Here is a 19,965-nt window from a genome sequence, read left to right as displayed (position 1 = left end):
AGACAGCTGAAAAAACACAGAAATCGCTAACAAAAAAGACATTTTTCTTGAATATAATATAGATAAACAAGACAGCTTTTACTCCTAAATCCTAACTCATCGGTTAGATAATAATGCATCTTAGTGTGACACAGAGTGTTGAAGTAGCTTTGCAGATTTTGTTCTATTTCTCTGTTTTGTACACTCATTGGCATGTAGCCTCTATGTTCCGCACAGCCGTGCCACCGGGAAAAGATAAAAAGCCGTAAGAGCACGGAAGCACAGACACACATGAAGAAGTTTCAGAATAGCCCTTGGATTAAATTGTCCATTGTATAACTAAACCCTTTCCCCTGTCCCCCTCAATACAACAGCTTGAGTTGCAAATTAAGTGTGAAGACTATGCTGTCTTATTTGACATACTGCATGCCCATGATTAAATCTCAGCTCTTAACGCTTAATAACAGAACAACCGTAACAACTCCGGAACGTTTGATGCCGTCATACGAAGCTATTCTCTGACTGGTCAAACATGCAAGAAAGAGGCATGACTTCTATCAGTTTTGAATGGCTGACTTCGGTTACCAAAATGTCTGTCTACTCAAACATTTCTAGTTCAGATAGTATGACCTGATTTACCCATCAATCTGACAGCCTTTTGATTATATTATAAAACAGCCAAAATGTTATCCACAATGCAAAAAAGTATTCATGTCAACTTTGATTCACAGTCTTGAGTATAAGATGCTAAAAATCTCTGATCAACGATATAACACCCGTTTCCCAATGAAAATGTTTTCCTCCATTGTATTCCATATGAATAAGCTCTAATATGGCTGATGGCATTTGGACTCATATTAACAGTGCAGACTTAAGAGTCAGGTCACGAAACGAGTGACATTTTTCAAGTTCCAAGTTCTTCTCTCTGATGATTTACGTACCAGCATTTTCTGCGCTTGATGGCAAGTCACAATCCATTCCCAAGTCAAGAGAACGGTCAAATCATAGTTTCCGTGAGGTAATTCAGGACACTATTGGACATTTGTCAGTTTCATCCAGTATTTCTCATTGTTCTCTTATTTTACTGATGAAGGTGACACTCACCTACACCTCTTTGAGAATGACACTTTGGCAAACTCTGAGGCAAGGTCAACTGCTGTCATTGGATTCAGAAAAAAAGTAACCCCTAAACCAATTGGCTTTTACATTAGTTGGAATGCACTAACTAGAGAAAACATGGCCTATTCTAATAATGAACCTTTTCACTTTTGTGTCTCCTCAGATCATGTCTGAATGGTGCCATCATGACACTATATGCTACACACATGTCAGAGGAAACCTGAGTCCCTCTTCACTTTTCTGTTTGTTGAGAATTTGGGGATCTACAGAATCACTTAGGGCATAGTCTCATATTCCTCTTTCTTTCAATAGTGATATACTGTATTCTCTTCAAATGGGCCTCATTCCTGACCACCTTCTTATCTCCTTCCTCTTTTTCATTCCTCATTTCGGTCTTCTGCCTTTTTTTCTTCCCTTCCTTCGGCTTGCGCAATCACACCTCATTTATCCATCTCCTTACCATCTTCCGTCTTTCTTTTTGCAATCACACGGTTACTTCGTTCTTGCTCCCCGTCCTCAGCGCCTGACCTCCACCCCCGCCCCCTCCCCCACCTCCTCCGGGGAGGAAGTGCAGCTGTTCGATGGTGTTCTGCCGTTTGTTGGCGAAGGCCATCCGGCGAGCGTTGTGCGCCATCGCTCCAGGCCCTCCTCCGGAGCCGTGGACGTCCCCCCATCCCAAAGTCCCAGCCCCGTGACCCGACGAAATTCCAGCGACCGTGTGGTCTTGCTCGCGGCCGGAGGTAGGGTGCGAATTCATTTTGATCATGTGATGGCGGTCGAGTGAGGGCGTCACGCACACGTTCTGCTGGGATTGCGCTTTCTGGTGGTAGGAGAGACGGGACGTGGTGGACACCATCCCGCTATAATCGGCCATCATTCGCTCTTCCAGGCGGTCTGGCGACACCAGGAGGCGTTCATGAGACTTGCGCAAAGTCTGGGTGTTGGAGCTCTTGCTGGTGGTCATGGGTTTGTAATACTGATGCTGCTGGTTCTTGGAGAGGCGTGAGAGAGTGTTCCCCTCCCCCAGTGCCAGAAGCTGGTCTTGGGACATCACCCGGCGAGGCGGTTTACTCATCGTGTCAAAGGTGGGGTTGTACTGTGTCTGGGGTAAAGGGTAGGGGTTGGGGGTGGAAGTGGAACTGGGCACATGGATGCGCGTGCGGGACATGTTTAGCGGTAGGGTTCCCCGGGCACCCAATGTGAAGTCACCGCCCCAGGGCAGGTGGTGCTGGGAGGAGTGGAAGCTGGGTTGGGCATTGTTTGACCTTCGCTTGGAGGTGTAATATCCGGAATATTCATCCAGGTTTTTTTCTGTAGTTAGGAAAATGTCAAATTAATATCATTCATAAATTTGACCATTTACACCTGGTATTAACATGCGTTTTAGTGATTAGATCGCACTTGACCGCATTAAAACAATGCACTGTTGTATGGGACAGATGTTGACAACATTTAATGAAGGTGTAACATTCAAATGTGTTTTTGTTACTCGTCTTCAGCTATGCAATGCTAAAAAAAAAAAAAAAAAAAAAAATCACTTAAAAATACTGTGTTGCAGATTTGTAACAGATTGATAACACTTCACAGACACTTAACAATAATGTTCAGTTTTTTAACATTAAATTATGCATTAGGTATGATAAACTAACAATGAACAGCATTAATTCATGGTGGTTAATATTAATTTCTTCATGTACTGAAACATTTTTTATATTTTAATACTTTATTAATATTTTAATTTTGATGTAAATATTTTTATATTTTAAAAACAATGAACAGTGAACAATTAACATTTTTAAATTGATTGAATGCTTTATCTTTAGTCAATATCTGATTATTTTTTTGATTATTTCAACAAACTACAGAGTTCATAAAAAAGGAAATGCAAGAAATGATGAACAGCATTCAATTGAATTATCCATGAATGCTTATTACATTTATTTAATTCAATTTAATGAATATAATTTCAGCTTAACATAACCTCTCTTGTAATATGTCAATGGTGATTTGCATTTTGTGCTGGTAAGTGAGATCGCACCGCCCGATCACACTCGAGTTGCATTGAAGGTTTAAAATGTTATCCGACTAAAAATATCCAGAAATGAAATGTACGTTAATGTTAGGTAAAATAGGGGCCAATCTCAACCCTTTTTAAAAAGCCATTTTTAACTTTAAGTCAAATTTCTGATGTAGTAATTTCCAAATTCTTTCAATTATAGGTTTCAGGCAGTGATTTAATATGACTGAATATGATCAATAGAAATATTTGAAATAAAATAATATGAATTGAACATACAATAAAATGATATGTGCAAAAAATATCCAATGCCACAGAGCATCCTTCCTAAAAAAGCAACAGTTGACCCCTTGCTACACTCTCTCACAGAGACCCTCAGTAGTAGCAGCGTTGAAATTACACACTATCTTTTTCAGACACACACTTACCTAGTCTCTTGAGGGAGCTGTAGCGGTTAAGCTCTGGTTTCATGGCGGTCTCGTATGATGGAGGTAGCTGGGCAAGGTTGTGGAAGGAGTGAGAGAAGGAGGGGTGAAAGCCAGAATTATTGTGCTTGCTGGACATCAGTGTTCCTGTGGAGGCCAACTGGGTGTTGTTCATGCGTTGAACTCGCTCTAAGAGTGGAGAACAAAGAAGAATAAGACAAATACCAACAACCGATGTGTTCAAAGCATATCTATCTGGGTCGAATGTAGAATATGGGTCTTATTAAATGTGGGTGACTGGAACACTGAAGCTTCGCCCTGATTCTCTAAATGACAAAGGAAGATGTCTAAGAATTACTTACAATGCAATTGGAACATTTGTGTGCCTGCCCTAGACTACTGTTCAACGCTTCATTTTCCCTCTAAATTTAATATATCCTCATGTAATGATGCTATTCCTTAGTCATGTAGTAATTTGTTCCACAGACACTTTTTACTTAAAGTAATTTGCTGTACACATACTACAGAGAACGTCCCCCTGGAGCAACCTTGGTTTAAGCACTGCAGATTAAATGTAGTCAAGGACACAGTGGTCACATGGGAACTCAGCAATTCTCTAGTTCATAGATCATCCTTGCTGAGATTTAAACTTAAGTACCTTGGAGTTAGAGTCCGGTTCTTTAATCACTAACCCTAATTCATCATGGCATATGCAATATGTGCTATTTTGACCCATGAAGTTAAAATGCTTTTTAATATTATTGCTATCTATCTATCTATGCAGAATAACAAAAATTGTACAAAATGTGTTGATGAAAAAAAATTCCTTATTTGGTTTTACATACCCCACACCCCCCACACAACCCTCGAGGTCACAAACACTCAAAAAATAACAACAACAATAGTTATAATAGGAAAAAACATCTGAAAATGCAATACCATCGACAATATATCCATCTATCTGGGTTGTGAGCCATGAATTCAAAGAAATTCATTTGACTTCTTTTAGATGATAGATAGATAGATAGATAGATAGATAGATAGATAGATAGATAGATAGATAGATAGATAGATAGATAGATAGATAGATAGATAGATAGATAGATAGATAGATAGATAGATAGATAGATAGATAGATAGATAGATAGATAGATATTTTTTCCACTGTGAGAACCTGGACACAAGTTGCAATCCACAGCATCAGGACTTTTTTCGCCCAATCTTTTGGTTAAATATCATATTCATATACTGTAGATATACTGCAATAAATATGAATATAATATTATGCATAAACATGAAGAAAAGACACTTTTTCTTCATGATATTTTGCATTCTGCTACTATGCATGCCAACACAGTTACTGAAGCTTTGCTGACTGGTGCAAACAGTGCTGGGTGCAGGACAAACAACAAGAAAATAGCTCAGGGTAGCGACAGAGTGGGAGGGCACGAGCAAACACACTCGAACCAACTAGACCAGGCCAAAGCAAAGGCAGTGACAAATACACACAGACAAATCTGAAGCTTTCTTACTGGTGCTCTCACACAAGCGAAACATTTGCACACTCTGCCTAAGCTCCTTGGCTTACCGATTGTAGTTGTGTGTTTAGGACTGGACCCAGTCTGGCCAAAACTGTGTTTCCCAGCTGCAAGAGAGCAGAGTGAACACCGACCCACTCCCAGTTCATAAAATACATTTGAGGCCTATATGCACATTTAATATCTCAACTTAGAAACATGGTTATTGGTTGACCGGTCACCTCAATTTTAAGAATTTCAGCAGAATTTTAAGAATCAGCACAGCAAGTGAAAAGCACAATGCGATGTGTAACGCTCCTGTTATAATGATTGAAAAAGTCTAAAGCAGTTTTGTTATGCTGTACCACATCGCTTACTTGCAGTGTAGTCGTACTACTTTGTTAATAGTGAAAAAAATGATATGCAAATATTATAACAACTGATTGGTGCCACTAAAATACTCTCACCACTGATTGGAAAGACCACCTTTGGCACATTCAAACTGCGTGTGTTGCATTTAGCAAATGTAGCCAAACATTGAAAACTTGAGAGTGAAAAAAGGCAATTCAACACAAAATGGACCAAATCCTAGAAAGAGCATCATTTATGAAATCATTTATTGAAGATTTGAAATTTGAATTTTATGAATGCCTTTATATAAATTACACTACCATTCAAAAGTTTGGGGTCAGTTAGATTTAAAAAAAGAAAGAAATTAATACTGTTACTGTTTATTTAACAAGGATGCATTAAGTTAATCAAAAGTGACAGTAAAGTTAATGTTACAAAATATTTACAGTATATTTCAAATAAGTGCTGTTCTTTTAAAGTTTCTATTATACATATATATATATACATATATATATATATATATATAAATATATATATAAATATATATATATATATATATATATATATATATATATATATATATATATATATATATATATATACACACACACACACATACATACACAGTTGTAATCGAAATTATTGGCAAAATGTACAGATTTTCAGCTGTTTGCAATGAACAAATTAAATAAAAGTCATTGAAATAGCTCAACACAACAAATGTTTTTATGTCGTTTGGCCAAACTTAACTGAAAATGCAACTTTAATACAAATACAAATTTAACAGAAAATGCTTTTAATGACTTCTGCAGTCTCAAAATGGTTCAACCACTTCACGGCAAGCATCTTAAGGCGGGCATACACTGTGCGATGTCTGTGCGCTAACCCTATACCTCAACCTTAAACCTACCCATCACCTCGCTGCCTGGAAGGCGCCGTTGGGGGCTTAAAACACCAAACACCGTGCGGCTTCAGCAAGGTTACCTACTCGCACTGAACGAAGAGATCGAATGCGATGTAAAGCCAAAGCTCGCGTTTTATGTGCTCACACTATACGGTCCGATCATCGAGCTGCGACTTGACTGCTCACACTGAACGTGTGAAATATGTGCGATAAACCCCCATGCCGGGTTGCGCCAATCGACCATGATATCGTGTATCCAGAGATATTGTCAAAACAAGCATCAGCTATCAATATCAAGAGTATTTAGCATTTCCAATGTATGTATTAAATTATTATTAGTATTATTGTATTATTATTAGGGAAGGTCTACTTTTATTATTAAATGTATAGGCTATTATAATTAATTTGCCACGCAATAATTTTATAGCGCATCCCCGCATATGCCTGCGAAGATTAGATAGAAGAGCTTACTACTCCTCATTGAAAATTGTCTAAAAACATTTAGGTCGATTACAATGAATTATAGGCCTATAATTAAAATGATTAACAGTCTATGTCCGAACACTGCAATAATCAGTCATCAATGAAAATTAAAAACCGCTTTGTTTCAAAAACAGCTTGTTTAACATGAGCATTTAACGTGGGAAGATGTGGGTAATATGGTTCATCCATTTTGCACCACGAACTGGAGGTAAGCAACAGTAATCTGTAGCTAGTTTGATATCTACAGAACTTAAAGATCTCCCTCTTTTCGTTTTCTTTCTTGCTGCATTAAAGATGAAAAGGTTAAACTTCTGTTTTCGCGCAGGCGCAGTGAGGGAAAAAACACTGAGTTTAGGGTAATCGGTTCGTAGCTCTGCTTCAACTGTGTGATATAGTCACGAGGAGCGACCAAAATTTCTGACATGCCAGAAATTCATCCGACCATCCGATTGCCTGTCGGGAGAGGTTAATCGCCTCTCGTTTCCAACTGTACACTTCACGAACACTGCACGACATAGCTGAAAATAGGCCATACCCGAAAATCGCAGAGAAGATTCAAAGCAGCCCCAGAGCATCACAGAGCCACCACCAAAAGTTCCAGTTTCATTTCATCGCTACACAGAACAGAATCCCAAAACTTCTGTGGCTTATTTATATAATTTTGAGCAATTTTCTTGTGCTTTTAGAAAAGTAGTGGTGAGTTTAGTTTAAAAGTTTAGTAGTGGTGTACGTCTTAGAGTCCTGGCATGGAAACTGCATGCATTTAGTAGCCTAAGGGGCCTTAAGCTGAAACACCTCAGTGCCTGTTACCACCAAGTCTTGCTGCAGGTCTTTTGCTTCTGAACTTGCCTTCTCAGAAAATCTGGTTGCAGCCGTTGATTTGTGCTGTTGTGAGGGATTCTATTCAGGGAGTTGAATCATTTTGAGACTGTGGAAGTCATTAAAAGTTGCATTTTTAGTTGGATATGGGGAAACCACTTGAAACATTTGTTGTGTTGAGCTATTTCAATTACTTTTGTTTGATTTGTTCATTGGAAACAGCTGAAAGTCTGTACATTTTGCCAATTAAGCGGATTTTCAATGGGGGTTGAATAATTTCGGTGTGTGTGTGTGTGTATACATACACACACACACACCTTACCACTTGATTTTCAACTGGTTTATGCACTGCACGGCACTCTTTAAACCAGTTGAAAATCAAGTATCACAACTAATACCATATTTTAACAGACATTTTATTCATTGGCCCCTGATTACTCCTCACTTTCTAAAAGTGGCCCCAGAGCTGCATACTTTAAGTATCTGTGTTAAGGATGTTGGTCAATTCTTTACTTCCTTTACTGCTGCTCTCTTTGCATGTGGTTATTACATAGCATCTTTTGTCTCTGAAGCAGGATTAATGTGACTCATTTCTGACACATCCTCTGTTCCACATTACCTCATACACTCTTTTCAATCTGTCGACTAAATCATGCCTCCAGACTTCATTTCTGTGCTGTTGATTAATTCAAGCGCCTATTTCTCTATGTCAACTCATTCATTCCCCTGCAAGTTTATACACATTGCATACATGCATTGTTTCCTTTGCTTAATAGTTTTGCTGTAATTCAATCTATAACTCTTATATGTGAGTGAGATAGACTCACTCCGGTTATCTTTGCTCTGGAGGACAGGAGTGTAGAAGTTTTTCAATGGCCGCCCCAGTGTGCCCTCACTGGAGGTGGCGGTTGTTAGGACCGTGCTGTTGTTCCTCTCTCCTTGCTGGACCGGACTAGACTGGTGACGCAGAATGTCCACCAGCGCTCTGAAGAGAAAGAGATAAATAGTACAAATGAAAGATGAGTGTATGACGAAATCAAAAAGCAAAAGCTGAAAGAGTCTGACATCAAAATCACAACGGATCTCTTCATATGGCAGTCACTGGTGCAGACTCAGATGTGTACAGCATTGTCTCCTTCCACTTTGTGAGTGCAGTCATAATGGGCCTTTCACTCACCTAGGCATGTTGATGTCTCTATTCCTCGGTCGTCGAGACAGTTTATGGAAGGCCACTTTAATCCCAATGGCCACAGCCATGGTAAAAGAGATGACTCCCCCAATGACGTAAGCCGTGCTGTTGCTCTGTTGCTGCAGCGGGTCAAAATCTGGGTCGTTTCGGACCGGGGGATGAGTGACGGGTCCCTGCGTGACGGCCCAGTCAGGTGAGCGGTAATTATTGCAGGAGGCTTGGTCTAGACGGCTGCGCTGGTGCTCACAGCAGAAGCGATAATGGCAGGTGCCACAGCAGTATATGTAGGTGCCCCTGGTACAGTTGAAAGTGTTGTCGAACTGTCCCATCACGTCGTAGTAGCCCTGACACCAGTCCACGTCCACCAGTCGCCGAGGAGGAGGCGCCACCTGTGCGGCTCCCAGCGGGGGCTTCAGGGCATCGGCTGTTACATTGCGGGGTAGCATAATCTGCGGCAGGGGTCTCGGAGGGATCTCGGCTGCCTCTGGCTCTGCCGCCATGGCAGCAGCCTCCTTGTCCCGCATGTCAGGCTGAGGGACCTTGCGGCCACGTCCTCGCAACAGAAGCAACACCGGCCCCCCATTCACAGAGGAGCGTTCCGAGGTAATAGTCACTGTGGAGACCACAGGGCAGAACAGAAAGAAAAGCAAGATGGCAGCAGGTGGCATCTTGATACAGGGGACTTTTTTTTTTTTATCAAAGATGAAAAAAAGTGAAGCCTTTGTACAAAAGACTACTGAGGCCTACAAAAAGCTGACGTCTATCAAAATTTGCAAGTCAATGTGGCAATATATAAGACATGTAGACAAGTTAATCTCTATTTCACATGTGCATACACTAGTATGCAAATTATTTCATATGCAAAATACACATCCAAGTGCGGGAGTTCAGATTGAAGAAAAAAAGCATGAGACTCGCAGTTAGGGTGTAAACATATTTCTGAGGAAATTATTAACAAGAATGAGGTAAATCTATGTACAAGTTTTATGCTTAATGGGTGAGAGTTGGAATGCTTGAAAATGTTGATTTGACACAAAATCAAATATATGGAATCTTCTCTATGACAAAATTAAAAAGAACAAAAAAACAACAGCTTTAGAAATATGACAATGATAATAAAGTATTTGACTTTTTTTGCAAGCAATTTAGTTCTGTAAACAAAACGTATATTTTAACAATGTAAACTTTTTAAAGTGTCAAAGTCATGGGAACATCCTCTTAAAGGTGGTTTTGTTTAAGTCTGTGTAACTGAACTGATCTATGGCACAAACAACTCATTCAAGACTCAATCTGAGTTCACCTTATGGGCAACATGTAAACATTTCTGTTTGAGTGTAAACTATATTTCACTAAATGCTCTCTATTCTGGTTGGCACTTCAGTTCTCGACTCACTAACCAACCATATAGAAAGAAACAGTTAATACTACTCAGCTATTCTGTGTGATTTGTAAACAACTGTCATTGTCAGCTTCAAGAACTGATGTTGTCTTGTAAACAAATCTCAGTTGGTGGGTTGCTTTAGGCTTTAATCATCAATGAGAATATCTCGCAAGACTAACAAGAATACCTTTCAAGGTCATTGAGGTTCTGTTGTGCGGTCCAAATTATCAAGCTAACAGTGTCAGTTCTCAAGAAAAATACTAAGTACTTCATCTTTTCGAGTTTCAGAAGGAAGTTATTGAGGCTAGAGATAAAGGTAGGACGAAGCGATGAAAGAGCAATTTTCAAGAGTTCAAGAGAAATGGGGAAGAGCTGATCTTTTCTCTAAAGGTGGCACCACGGAACAAAGGCTCATTACGAAGGCTTTGGAAGAGTGTAGGTCGGTTAGGGCACTCGCGAAGTGTAACAAGCAGCAGGTATATATTAGTTCCTGGCTTGACGACACAAGTCAGGCCAGAAAGGAAGAAGTATTCAGGAAAGGAAGAAAGGAAATGGAAGGATGGACTGAGTCTAGGTAAAGGTTGAGGGTCTATGTGTGTTGGACCCTCTTGCGTGAGTGTCTCTGCTCTGGATTTAGCTCAACCCAACAGAATAAAACAAACGGGGGCTTGGGCCCAGTTCTGGCAGGACAGCATGGTTGAGCCCACTGAACAGGCATGAACAAGTCGGGATTCATCCGTCAATGTGGAACACGTGTGGACCGTCAAGCAAACGCACCAAAAGACCTATCCTAAGTGTTAAAGAGCGTCTTTTCAAGTAGTGGGACAACTTTAAACGTCGTCCCACTGTCAACACAGTAAACGCGTCAATGGCTCGCTGGTGAATATGGCAGATTACGGAACGTCAAACCTTGACCACCGTCGAACATATAGACCTCTAAAAATATTCCTGAATATACCCATGCATCTGCTGTTCTAGAATGGTCAAGCCGAATCCTCTCAACGCTAGCAGGGATCTTGACGTTAGTATGGCTATGAGACGTATGGCTTCAGTATCTAAACCCTTCAGAGACTCCTGAGGGTTCTGCTCTAAATGTGAGTCCGTAGAGGTGGGAGGAGCAAACGAGATGGATGAGTAAAGCGATCTGATGGATAAGAAGAGTAAAACGGGCCTTAGTGAGAGGAACGGACGACTAATCAACAGAATTAGCAGCAGCTCACTTTGGAAAGTTTAATGAGGCTTGTGCCAGCCATCCATAAGCCCGTCCATCCATCGATCAATCGATCAGGAGCCAAACTCTCTCAAGCTAATGCATTCGTAACGGCCACTTTTACATAAAGCATGTTTAACCAATAATGCACTATTCTCCCTATTTTGGGGAGCAAAAGCTGCTTGTTGTGTGCAACTCAAATTAAATGATGTAAATATAAACGATACACCTTGGGAACTATTACATGCTATTCAGTAGTGAAAAAAGATGAAAATTAAGAATTAAATTTGGTGTAAATTGTGGTTAAATGGATGAACAAAAATGCAAAAGTACTGGTGAAATAATTTCTTGCTTCTGGTTGGCACGGTTAGTGTTTGGCACTGGTTTTGGTAGCAAAAAGTCAAGGAAAAAATCTTCAATCTGTGCAAATCAACATCCTTTCAAAAAGCCCCTGGCTCACAAAAACAGTGATGGTTCGTCTGCTTTAGAAAAGATGATGACTTCCTATTCCTGGCTGGGACTCCAGTCGTTTTCATCCAGGCTGATGGCTCTTCGTCTTGGCTTCTGTTTGCCTTGGTTAGTCTTGGATTTTCACTGAAAGACAAAAGAAAGTGAATAAATCAAATCCCTGATTCAGTATAAACTCATATAGTCAGCCTAACGGTACACAGCTTATTGAGCAATCATGATTTATTTATTTAACATGTATGTGTGCATTTAAAGTACCATTTCGGCAACGAGAACGATGCTGAGCCAAATGAAGATAAAGATGTGTTCTGGCATCTGGCTTGTTTATTGAACCAATCAGATAAGAGTTCAATCGAGAGCCAGCGAGAAGCTCATTTTATTGGCTATAAGAAGAAGGTGGACCTGTCCTCCTCCTCGCACTTGCAAAACCGTTTTACAGTCTATGTGCAAAACTCAATGAGTGCCAAAACTGTAACAGCAGCTAAAAGAAAGACGGAACTATATAAATCGGGTTATTTGGGGAACTTTTTTGCCCCATGTACACAAGTCATTTAGACATTTGGCAACAGTTTTTTTTTTTTTTTACAATTTTTTTTATGTTTTGCACTTTTTGACTGTTGTTTTCGCTTGCAAATTGCTGTTCACAGGCTTGCGATGCTTTTGGTCGTATTTTGGCGGGGGTGTGGGGGTCGTGCCAAAAGTGTAAGCACAGAAAAAAGTCAGATGAATACAGATCATATTTAATTTGCGTTAGCATGAAGCTGCAGTTTCACAATACATGAATTACACTTACAAATAACAGCAAAAAAAGGTGATTTATACCTTTACAAATCTTCTCTTGCTCATGCGAATTTAATTTATGCTTGCAATCTTATGTACACCTTTACAAATCTTACCCTGCACATCCGACTCTTTATGGCATCATTTTACCTTCATAAACTTCTTATTTCTTAGTGCAATGCTGAACTACATCTCCCACTATATTTCTCTCTTTTGAGATATATGATATATGATTTTATTTTTATGTTTTGTGTATATTCAATTCTAAAATAAATAAAAAATAAATCAAATTACATTACATTAAATTAAATTAAGTAACTTTTTTATTTAAAAAAATGTTATTCACTGAATATTCCAACATTGAATATTACCATATGTTTTTTTTTTTTAATGCATCAACAATTTTCCTTCGATTTCCCATTAAAAATAGCTGTATTGTTGATATAATATTACTCACACCAACATATAAGATTTCGGATTTTATACTGACACCGACATTTACACATTCAACCAGACAATGACTGCAATGAGTAAACTATTTAAAATTCTTAATAATATGAAGAACTGTGCATTCAGTTTCAGTTGTTTCCCTACAACAAAATCATCCACAATCCTGTGGCTGTGAATCACATCAGCCTCCACAATCAACAAGGTGCAAAGTGTATGCAATATGCACACCATATTTTTTGCATATAGTAGTGCGACCTCAGCTTTCTCACATACTGAGTCACATCTACGGCAGTGAATAACATGCACATGTTAGCATAGCTGATGCAAAACAGTGAATCTTAAAATCTCAATGACAGGGTGTAAATAAGCAAATAACAGCCACTTAAAAAAGGCTTGTGGGAACATACTGAAGGCTTAATACGCTCAGAGAGATGCAGCTTTGGACGACGCGAGAGAGGAAGCGGGGGGTGACACAGCCACAGATGTGTGCGGAGTGGGGGGTTGGCAGGGCAGAGAGAGACCCTATTGAGAGGAGAAGAGAAGACAGGAAGGATGCAGGGATGGGGGAGGAAGGATCTTAAGGAGCAAGGACCCTTAAGGAAGAAGGAATGAGGTAACACACAAGGCTACGCACCTTTAAAACAGCCCCTCACAAGTGCATCTTATGCTGTTTTACAGTGCGCTTTATGCTCACCAAGTTGCATCTTTTCCGGAGTTGCCATCGGCAACGCCTTGTGTGGCTAATGATGTGAAGCGGAGAGACAGGGTCCTGGAAACACGGGCTCGTGAAAGCGGAGCCTCACAGATGTGTGATACAACATCTGCACGTACTTCTCTAACACACATGCACACTAACTCTCCAAAGACGGCCTGAGCATGCCACACTACACGCCTCTCGTCCTTCCTTCTCTCTCATACACTTTATTTTTCTCGATCTTTTTGACAGTGCGTGGGTCGAAAGTGTTCTCTTAGAATAGCTCTGCTGCAGTGAGTGAGATAGAGAGGGATGTGACATAGAGATGGGCAGATGGATCACCTCTCTTAGTTCACTCGTTTCATCCTCCCTTTGCGGTAAATAGGCCTACATACTTCTTCCTATAAGCGAGCGCAATACACATCTCCATTCATCTGCCTCTTCCTCTCCATTCCCCACCCCTTCATCCTCCTCCTGATCATCATCATCAACCCTGTTTCTCTGACTCAGGAGGATGGGAGGCATCCGTCCCATCCACAAACAGGTGCAGATGACAGATGCCAGGCCAATATGCAGCCCATTACCATTTTATGAGCGAGCACACACCGAAATGGGAATGGAGAGATGAAGGGCAGAAAGAGGACAGTAGGCCTTACAAGATAAAAATCAAAGTAGCTTTCAGGATTTTAAAGTCTGTTAGTTAGCAACAAGTCATAGTACAAAAAAACAAAAAAAGCTTTGTGCTGTCATTTACAGATGAAGAGAGATGAACGAAGACACTTTAGTGTAGGCTAATTTGTTAAGTGAAACACTTAAGGATTTGCTTAATTATGTGCATTTTGCGACACTTGAATGCGTGTGTTGACAATGCGCCATAGTTACAAGTGACAAGCCGTTAACAAAAAAAAAAAACATGCTTGTTTTCCTATCACAATGAGGACTTTCCATTGACTTCTATTGTTTTATACTGAGATAATTACATTTTTAAACCCCTTTCCCTAAACTTAACCCTTTAAGACCCTTTTTTGCATTTTTATATATTCATTCAAACATTATTTAGTTCACAATATAGGCAAATTCTGACCCAAACACGCAAACAAGACTATAGCAATCTATACACACAGCAGCATCATGGCAGATCTCAGGGAGGAAATTAACATTCCAGTGGCGGACGACACACGCTGTGCGACACCAATCCCCATGACATGTATCCATCCCTGATCTTACATTCCTTAAGAATATTCAAAATTTAGCTCACAACAGATGTGTTCATAAACAGAAATCAACCCCAAAAAAAGGCTGTAATGAGCGCGCGACCTATGTGTATGCGATCCTCGCGCACGTTGCAGCAGTAACAGCATCAGATGGGAACAAAATGAAGGCACGTCTTACCTGCGTGTGTTGCAACAGCTGCCCGCTTCGAATCTGTGGAAAATGATGCGGAGACTGAAAGAAATGCGATACAATAACCGTTCAAAGTTATTGTTGCCCCTCTCTTGGCTGACAGCAAATTGAATAAGATGATGCAGCACGCGCAGTATTCACAGAGATGGGGTCTTGCGTTTCTTAACAGCTCTTGGTTCGTAGAAAAAGACGCAGTTTTGTGGCATTGGCGATGGGAGAGTGTCTTATTTAAAGGCGAATAAAACCTCCACTCGTCCAGGATGTTCTACAAAAAAATATCAGTTTCAAAATATAGTTTGCATTGAGTCACAAGTCATAAAAACGTCAAAGGAATAAGTGGACGTCTCCAAATATCAGCAAAAATATCGACCATGCGTAATATACAGTCCACCGAGAAAAGAAAACGCAGAATACTCCGTGCATCCAGGTAAAAATGGGTTATTTTTAATATAAAACGCTATTGACTATGCACAGTCTAATCCGAACGTTGCCAAATACACATAAAACGGCTGATTAATTAGACGCGCCCGGCAATATCCGTTTCCCTACTATTTAAATGACCGTGTTATTCCGCTTTCAACACAAATTCAATGGGCTCCAGATCTACCTCCGCGCCACTGAAACGCAATTGCTCCCACAAAGGTCCGCTTCGCTCAGTTTACATCGATTGGAGCGAGATGCTTGCACGTGGTTTCATTTGCTAAATGTTGGAAATGATCTGCCAATCGTTGGCACGCGTTATTGGCTGAGAATGTATTTTCTGCGCGTGCTGGGTTTTTAGGGAAAATCAACTGACGCTCGTTCGCAGACTTGCACGCGCTCATGAGATTCTAGCGCGCGAGAATTGATGAACATTCTTAAAACGGGATGAATTTTAACTTATTTCTTTCCGAGAAACGAAGAACAGAATGACAAACTATAGTTTAGTTCTTCCATTTGGGCGACAGAAATGGATAAAAAAAAGAAAAAAGGATTGTGCCATTGGTTTCCGTGGTAACCGAGGCATCCCATGACAATGATTCTTGATTGATTTCTCTTTTTTTATAAGGTGAATCCCAAGAAATCAAGAACATGCCCGGGTCCATTTTGAGACCAAAATCAAAAGAAATTATAGTAGATATTTTGTTTTTATTCATGGACCTTTTATATTGGTATTATGATGAAAATATTTTCATGTTGGCTATTTAAATGTTTCCTGTTCTGTAATGCTAACATTCGCTTTCAACGAAAAAAACTAAATAAATTATAGTATGTCATAAATCATTGAATTAAGACATTTTAATAATACAATGGAAATTTTACACTAATTGAGAAATGGTAAAAAATAAATAAATACTCTATTACATTAATGAACATCATATGAGAATAACTATTGGGATGAATGGGGATAAAAAAAAAAAACATGATAATCAGGGGTAAGTGTCTCATGAAAATAATAACATTATATCACAAACTGTATATTTTATTTAGGGCTCAAATATGACTTTTTAATTATTATTAAAAAGAAGACGATGCATAATAATAATTATATAATAAAACATTCTACAATTATAAAATTATTCAGTAAACTATCAAATTATTCTTCGGAAAAAAATAGAGAATAAAACAGCATAAGCTGAATATTTGTACTTTAAGAAATCCTGTCACACCTCACATGACTTAAGACTGCAAAACAGCAAAGGGTGATTAAAATAGTGAAGAAAAACAAATCGAAAATTTTCACTTTCTCTTAATATATATATTTGATCTATATTATTTGTCAACTGCCCTTATGTTACTGAAGAATTTTTACTCCTGAGTGATTGAGTTACTTGAATGTTGATTGTGAATGAATCAGAATGAGTTCCTTTTTGTCACTTGGCCTAAAGTGAATGTGTTACCTCTCACACTTGTATAACAGTAGCAGAGTCGCCATGTTGCATACATGTGAGGTCTTGGAAAGCTGGCATTGGTTATCACACATTGCGGAAAAGGCACGATGGTTTCAGGAGGCATTCTGGAGGAGACAGCATTGCTCTTAAGTATCATACCGCAGTCTGAAGGCAGCACACTTTAGGACATTGGGGTATGAGCATTGCGATCTGCAGTGACGTGAGAGTGAATGTTTGTATTTGGGGCATGACAATGACTCCCTGTGTTGCTGGAGGCAATGGTTGGGTCAGTCTTGTCACTGTGGGAGCTTCATGGTAGTGAACCTGCCAGAAGTGCTCGTAGCTTCGCACACACATACGCGCTCTCACACACAGCCAGATGACTCAAACGGTCCTGCAGCCGCTGGCCCAAACCAAATGAGTCACAGAGCCGCACACAAAAATAATCACACAAAAACACGGAATCATACGCTCACACATGCGTGAAGAGAGGAAAAATGTGAAAAACAGGTTCAGGTGTGGGACAAGTTCAAGGATTGCGTTTTGTTAGAGTGGTAAAACACCAGAGCATAAAGAGTTTGGAGGTTCGGTCAATATGATGTCAATGCATTGGGATATGTCTTTTACACAATGAATGTACAAAAGCGAAGGACTTCTAAGGCACTCTTAAAAGTGTACAAATTGCTTTATATAACAAACAGTCACACTTCAGTTAAGGGTCCAATTCTCACTATTAACTAGTTGCTTATTAGCATGCTTACTAGGATATTGGCTGTTTATTAGTACATATAAATCACATATTAATGCTTTATTCTGCATGAGCATATTCTTCATCCCTTAATCCTACTCAACACCTAAACTTAACAACTACCTTACTAACTATTAATAAGCAGTAACTAGGTCCCTGTTTACACCTGGTATTAAGATTAAGCGTTTTGGTCGATCAAATCACAAGCAGACGAGGAAGACACATTCCCGTTTACACGACTTCAAACCAAACTTGGGTCTTCAGCCGATAAAGTTTAAATCCCATCTGGCTATCGTGCTTCCCAAACTGTTACACATTAGGTCGGTAGGTGGAGAGTGGGGTTCAAATGCATTTGACCACATGAGCGCCTACGAAAGCAATCCGGTCAAATGTGTTTTCGACTACCTCTGGAAACGGTTGAAAGTGGACAAGCTCAAAACATTTTAGACTCCATTTACACCTGTATTTAGCATCATCCACTTGTGATCAGATCGATCCAAACGTATCTTAATACCAGGTGTGAACAGGGCCTAAGAGTTTATTGAGGCAAAAGTCATAGTTAATAGTGAGAATTGGACCCTAAACTGAAGTTCTACCCAAAATACCAAGCATTTATCTCAAAGACAGACAGGAAACATTTTAAATAAAGCATTTAACAAAACGTTAGTTCGGTCTTAAATAAAACATCATATTTACTGTTCAAAATGAAAATGAGGAGTGCATTGGACTGGATTAGGTTCACTTCATAGTTCATACATCCATGAAAAATCACTTTGGGTAAAAAGCTAGCAAATATAGCTCAGAAAAGTAAAGTTAGCTCTGAGCAACATGTGTTTGCAGATTTAAGATTGTTTGTAATGCAGAGACATTCATTTAGTCTCCACATATTTTGGGGCCACTGTACATCCTAAGTGTATTACTTCAATGTGCACACTGTTGTTCAAAAGTTTGCAGTAAGGTTTTTTTTTTTTTTTTTTTGAAAGATGTCTCTTATGCTCACCAGGGCTGTATTTATTTGATCAAAAACACAGTAAAAATGGTTACACTTTATTTTGCAGTACGTGGACTTACCTAAGAAAGTACTGGTAATAAGGTAACTACATGGGTTAATGTTAGATTTAGGGGTAGGTTTACGGTTAGTAGTGCCTAGTTATTACCCAGTTATTGTAATAACTATAATAAGCACATCGTATGTACATGGGGAACAGGACTGTAAAATAAAGTGCTACCATAAAAACAAGTTATACTGTGAAATATTTTCAATATTTAAAAGTTGTGCTACTTAATATTTTTGTGGAAATTGATCTTTTTTTTCTTCAGGATTCTTTAATGAAAAGAAAATTCAATTATTTAATGAAATTGAAACATTCAATGACTTCACTGACAATTTTAATCAATTCAATGCACCTTTGTTTAATAAAAGTATCAATTTCCTTCAAAAAAACCTTACTGGCCCCAAACTTTTGAATGGTAGAGTATACATTCAGTAATACAGAGCATTGACTACAAGCTTTTTGTTAATTAAGACACATGAACAGAAATGATTTCTTTAATCATTAAACCAACAACTTGCCATTCTTTATGAGCCAAAGACCAGTGCACATACCGAAAGCCAGTCTAGAACGGCGTACGAGTGGAGTGGCAGAGATTCTCCCATCTGCGCTTTAAAGTGTCTCAGCTTCAGCTCCATTTCCTTACTAGCAAGAAACCGTGAGCGATCACGAACCAAGAGAAAACACAGATGCTCTGACTTTCAAAAACCTGTCCCTCACTTGGCTTCCACCCTGAAAAAAAGACAAGCAGAGGGATAAAAACAGTGAACAGAGTCCTAGTGCTGCTGGGACTGTACAACACCGCTCAGCTAATCAAATCTAAAGACTGGAAATAACTATTAAAATGGGTCTAAATTAAAACGAGAATCAATTCTTCACAAGGCAGTCAATATATTACGTTACTGGAAGCAGACTCATGAGGACAATGTCATTTCAAAACAGATGCTCGGCGATGATGAAAACCCAGATGCCCTCTTTTTGTAAAGTAATTATTTTATTTATATTTTACAGTCTTTACTTTCATTTCAATGTTTCATTTTCTCAATTTTTTATTTTTTTCTCTCCAGTTCACTTAGCAAGTGTAATATTCCATGCTGTTTAAAT

General features: G+C 39.2%; 1 protein-coding gene across 2 annotated transcripts; it reads right to left on the bottom strand.

Moving 5' to 3' along the window:
* Positions 1–1,087: 1,087 nt before the first annotated feature.
* Positions 1,088–19,830, bottom strand: shisa7b (shisa family member 7). Of its 2 annotated transcripts, XM_082185743.1 has the most exons (6): positions 15,179–19,830; positions 8,792–11,988; positions 8,442–8,599; positions 5,129–5,185; positions 3,544–3,729; positions 1,088–2,409 (listed from the first exon to the last, which is right to left on the bottom strand). In XM_082185743.1, the coding sequence occupies exons 2-6, from the start codon at positions 9,469–9,471 to the stop codon at positions 1,583–1,585; spliced, it is 1,908 nt and encodes a 635-aa protein (XP_082041869.1). In that variant the 5' UTR covers positions 9,472–11,988; positions 15,179–19,830; the 3' UTR covers positions 1,088–1,582. The 2 variants fall into 2 exon arrangements, with proteins under 2 accessions (XP_082041869.1, XP_082041870.1); XM_082185744.1 differs by lacking the exon at positions 5,129–5,185.
* Positions 19,831–19,965: the final 135 nt, after the last annotated feature.

Source organism: Leuciscus leuciscus (genome assembly GCF_965113295.1).
Source record: "Leuciscus leuciscus genome assembly, chromosome: 12".
Lineage (NCBI taxonomy): Eukaryota > Metazoa > Chordata > Actinopteri > Cypriniformes > Leuciscidae > Leuciscus > Leuciscus leuciscus.
This window is presented reverse-complemented; position numbering and strand designations above follow the sequence as displayed.

Bases quoted from the DNA above. Each gene is read 5' to 3' on its own strand.
- shisa7b (XM_082185743.1), bottom strand. From the start codon at position 9,471: ATGCCACCTGCTGCCATCTTGCTTTTCTTTCTGTTCTGCCCTGTGGTC. The intron at 8,600-8,791 runs GTGAGTGAAAGG...CTTTCTCTTCAG, and splicing joins AGAGACATCAACATGCCTAG to AGCGCTGGTGGACATTCTGC. The intron at 2,410-3,543 runs GTAAGTGTGTGT...TCCTAACTACAG, and splicing joins CAGCTCCCTCAAGAGACTAG to AAAAAAACCTGGATGAATAT.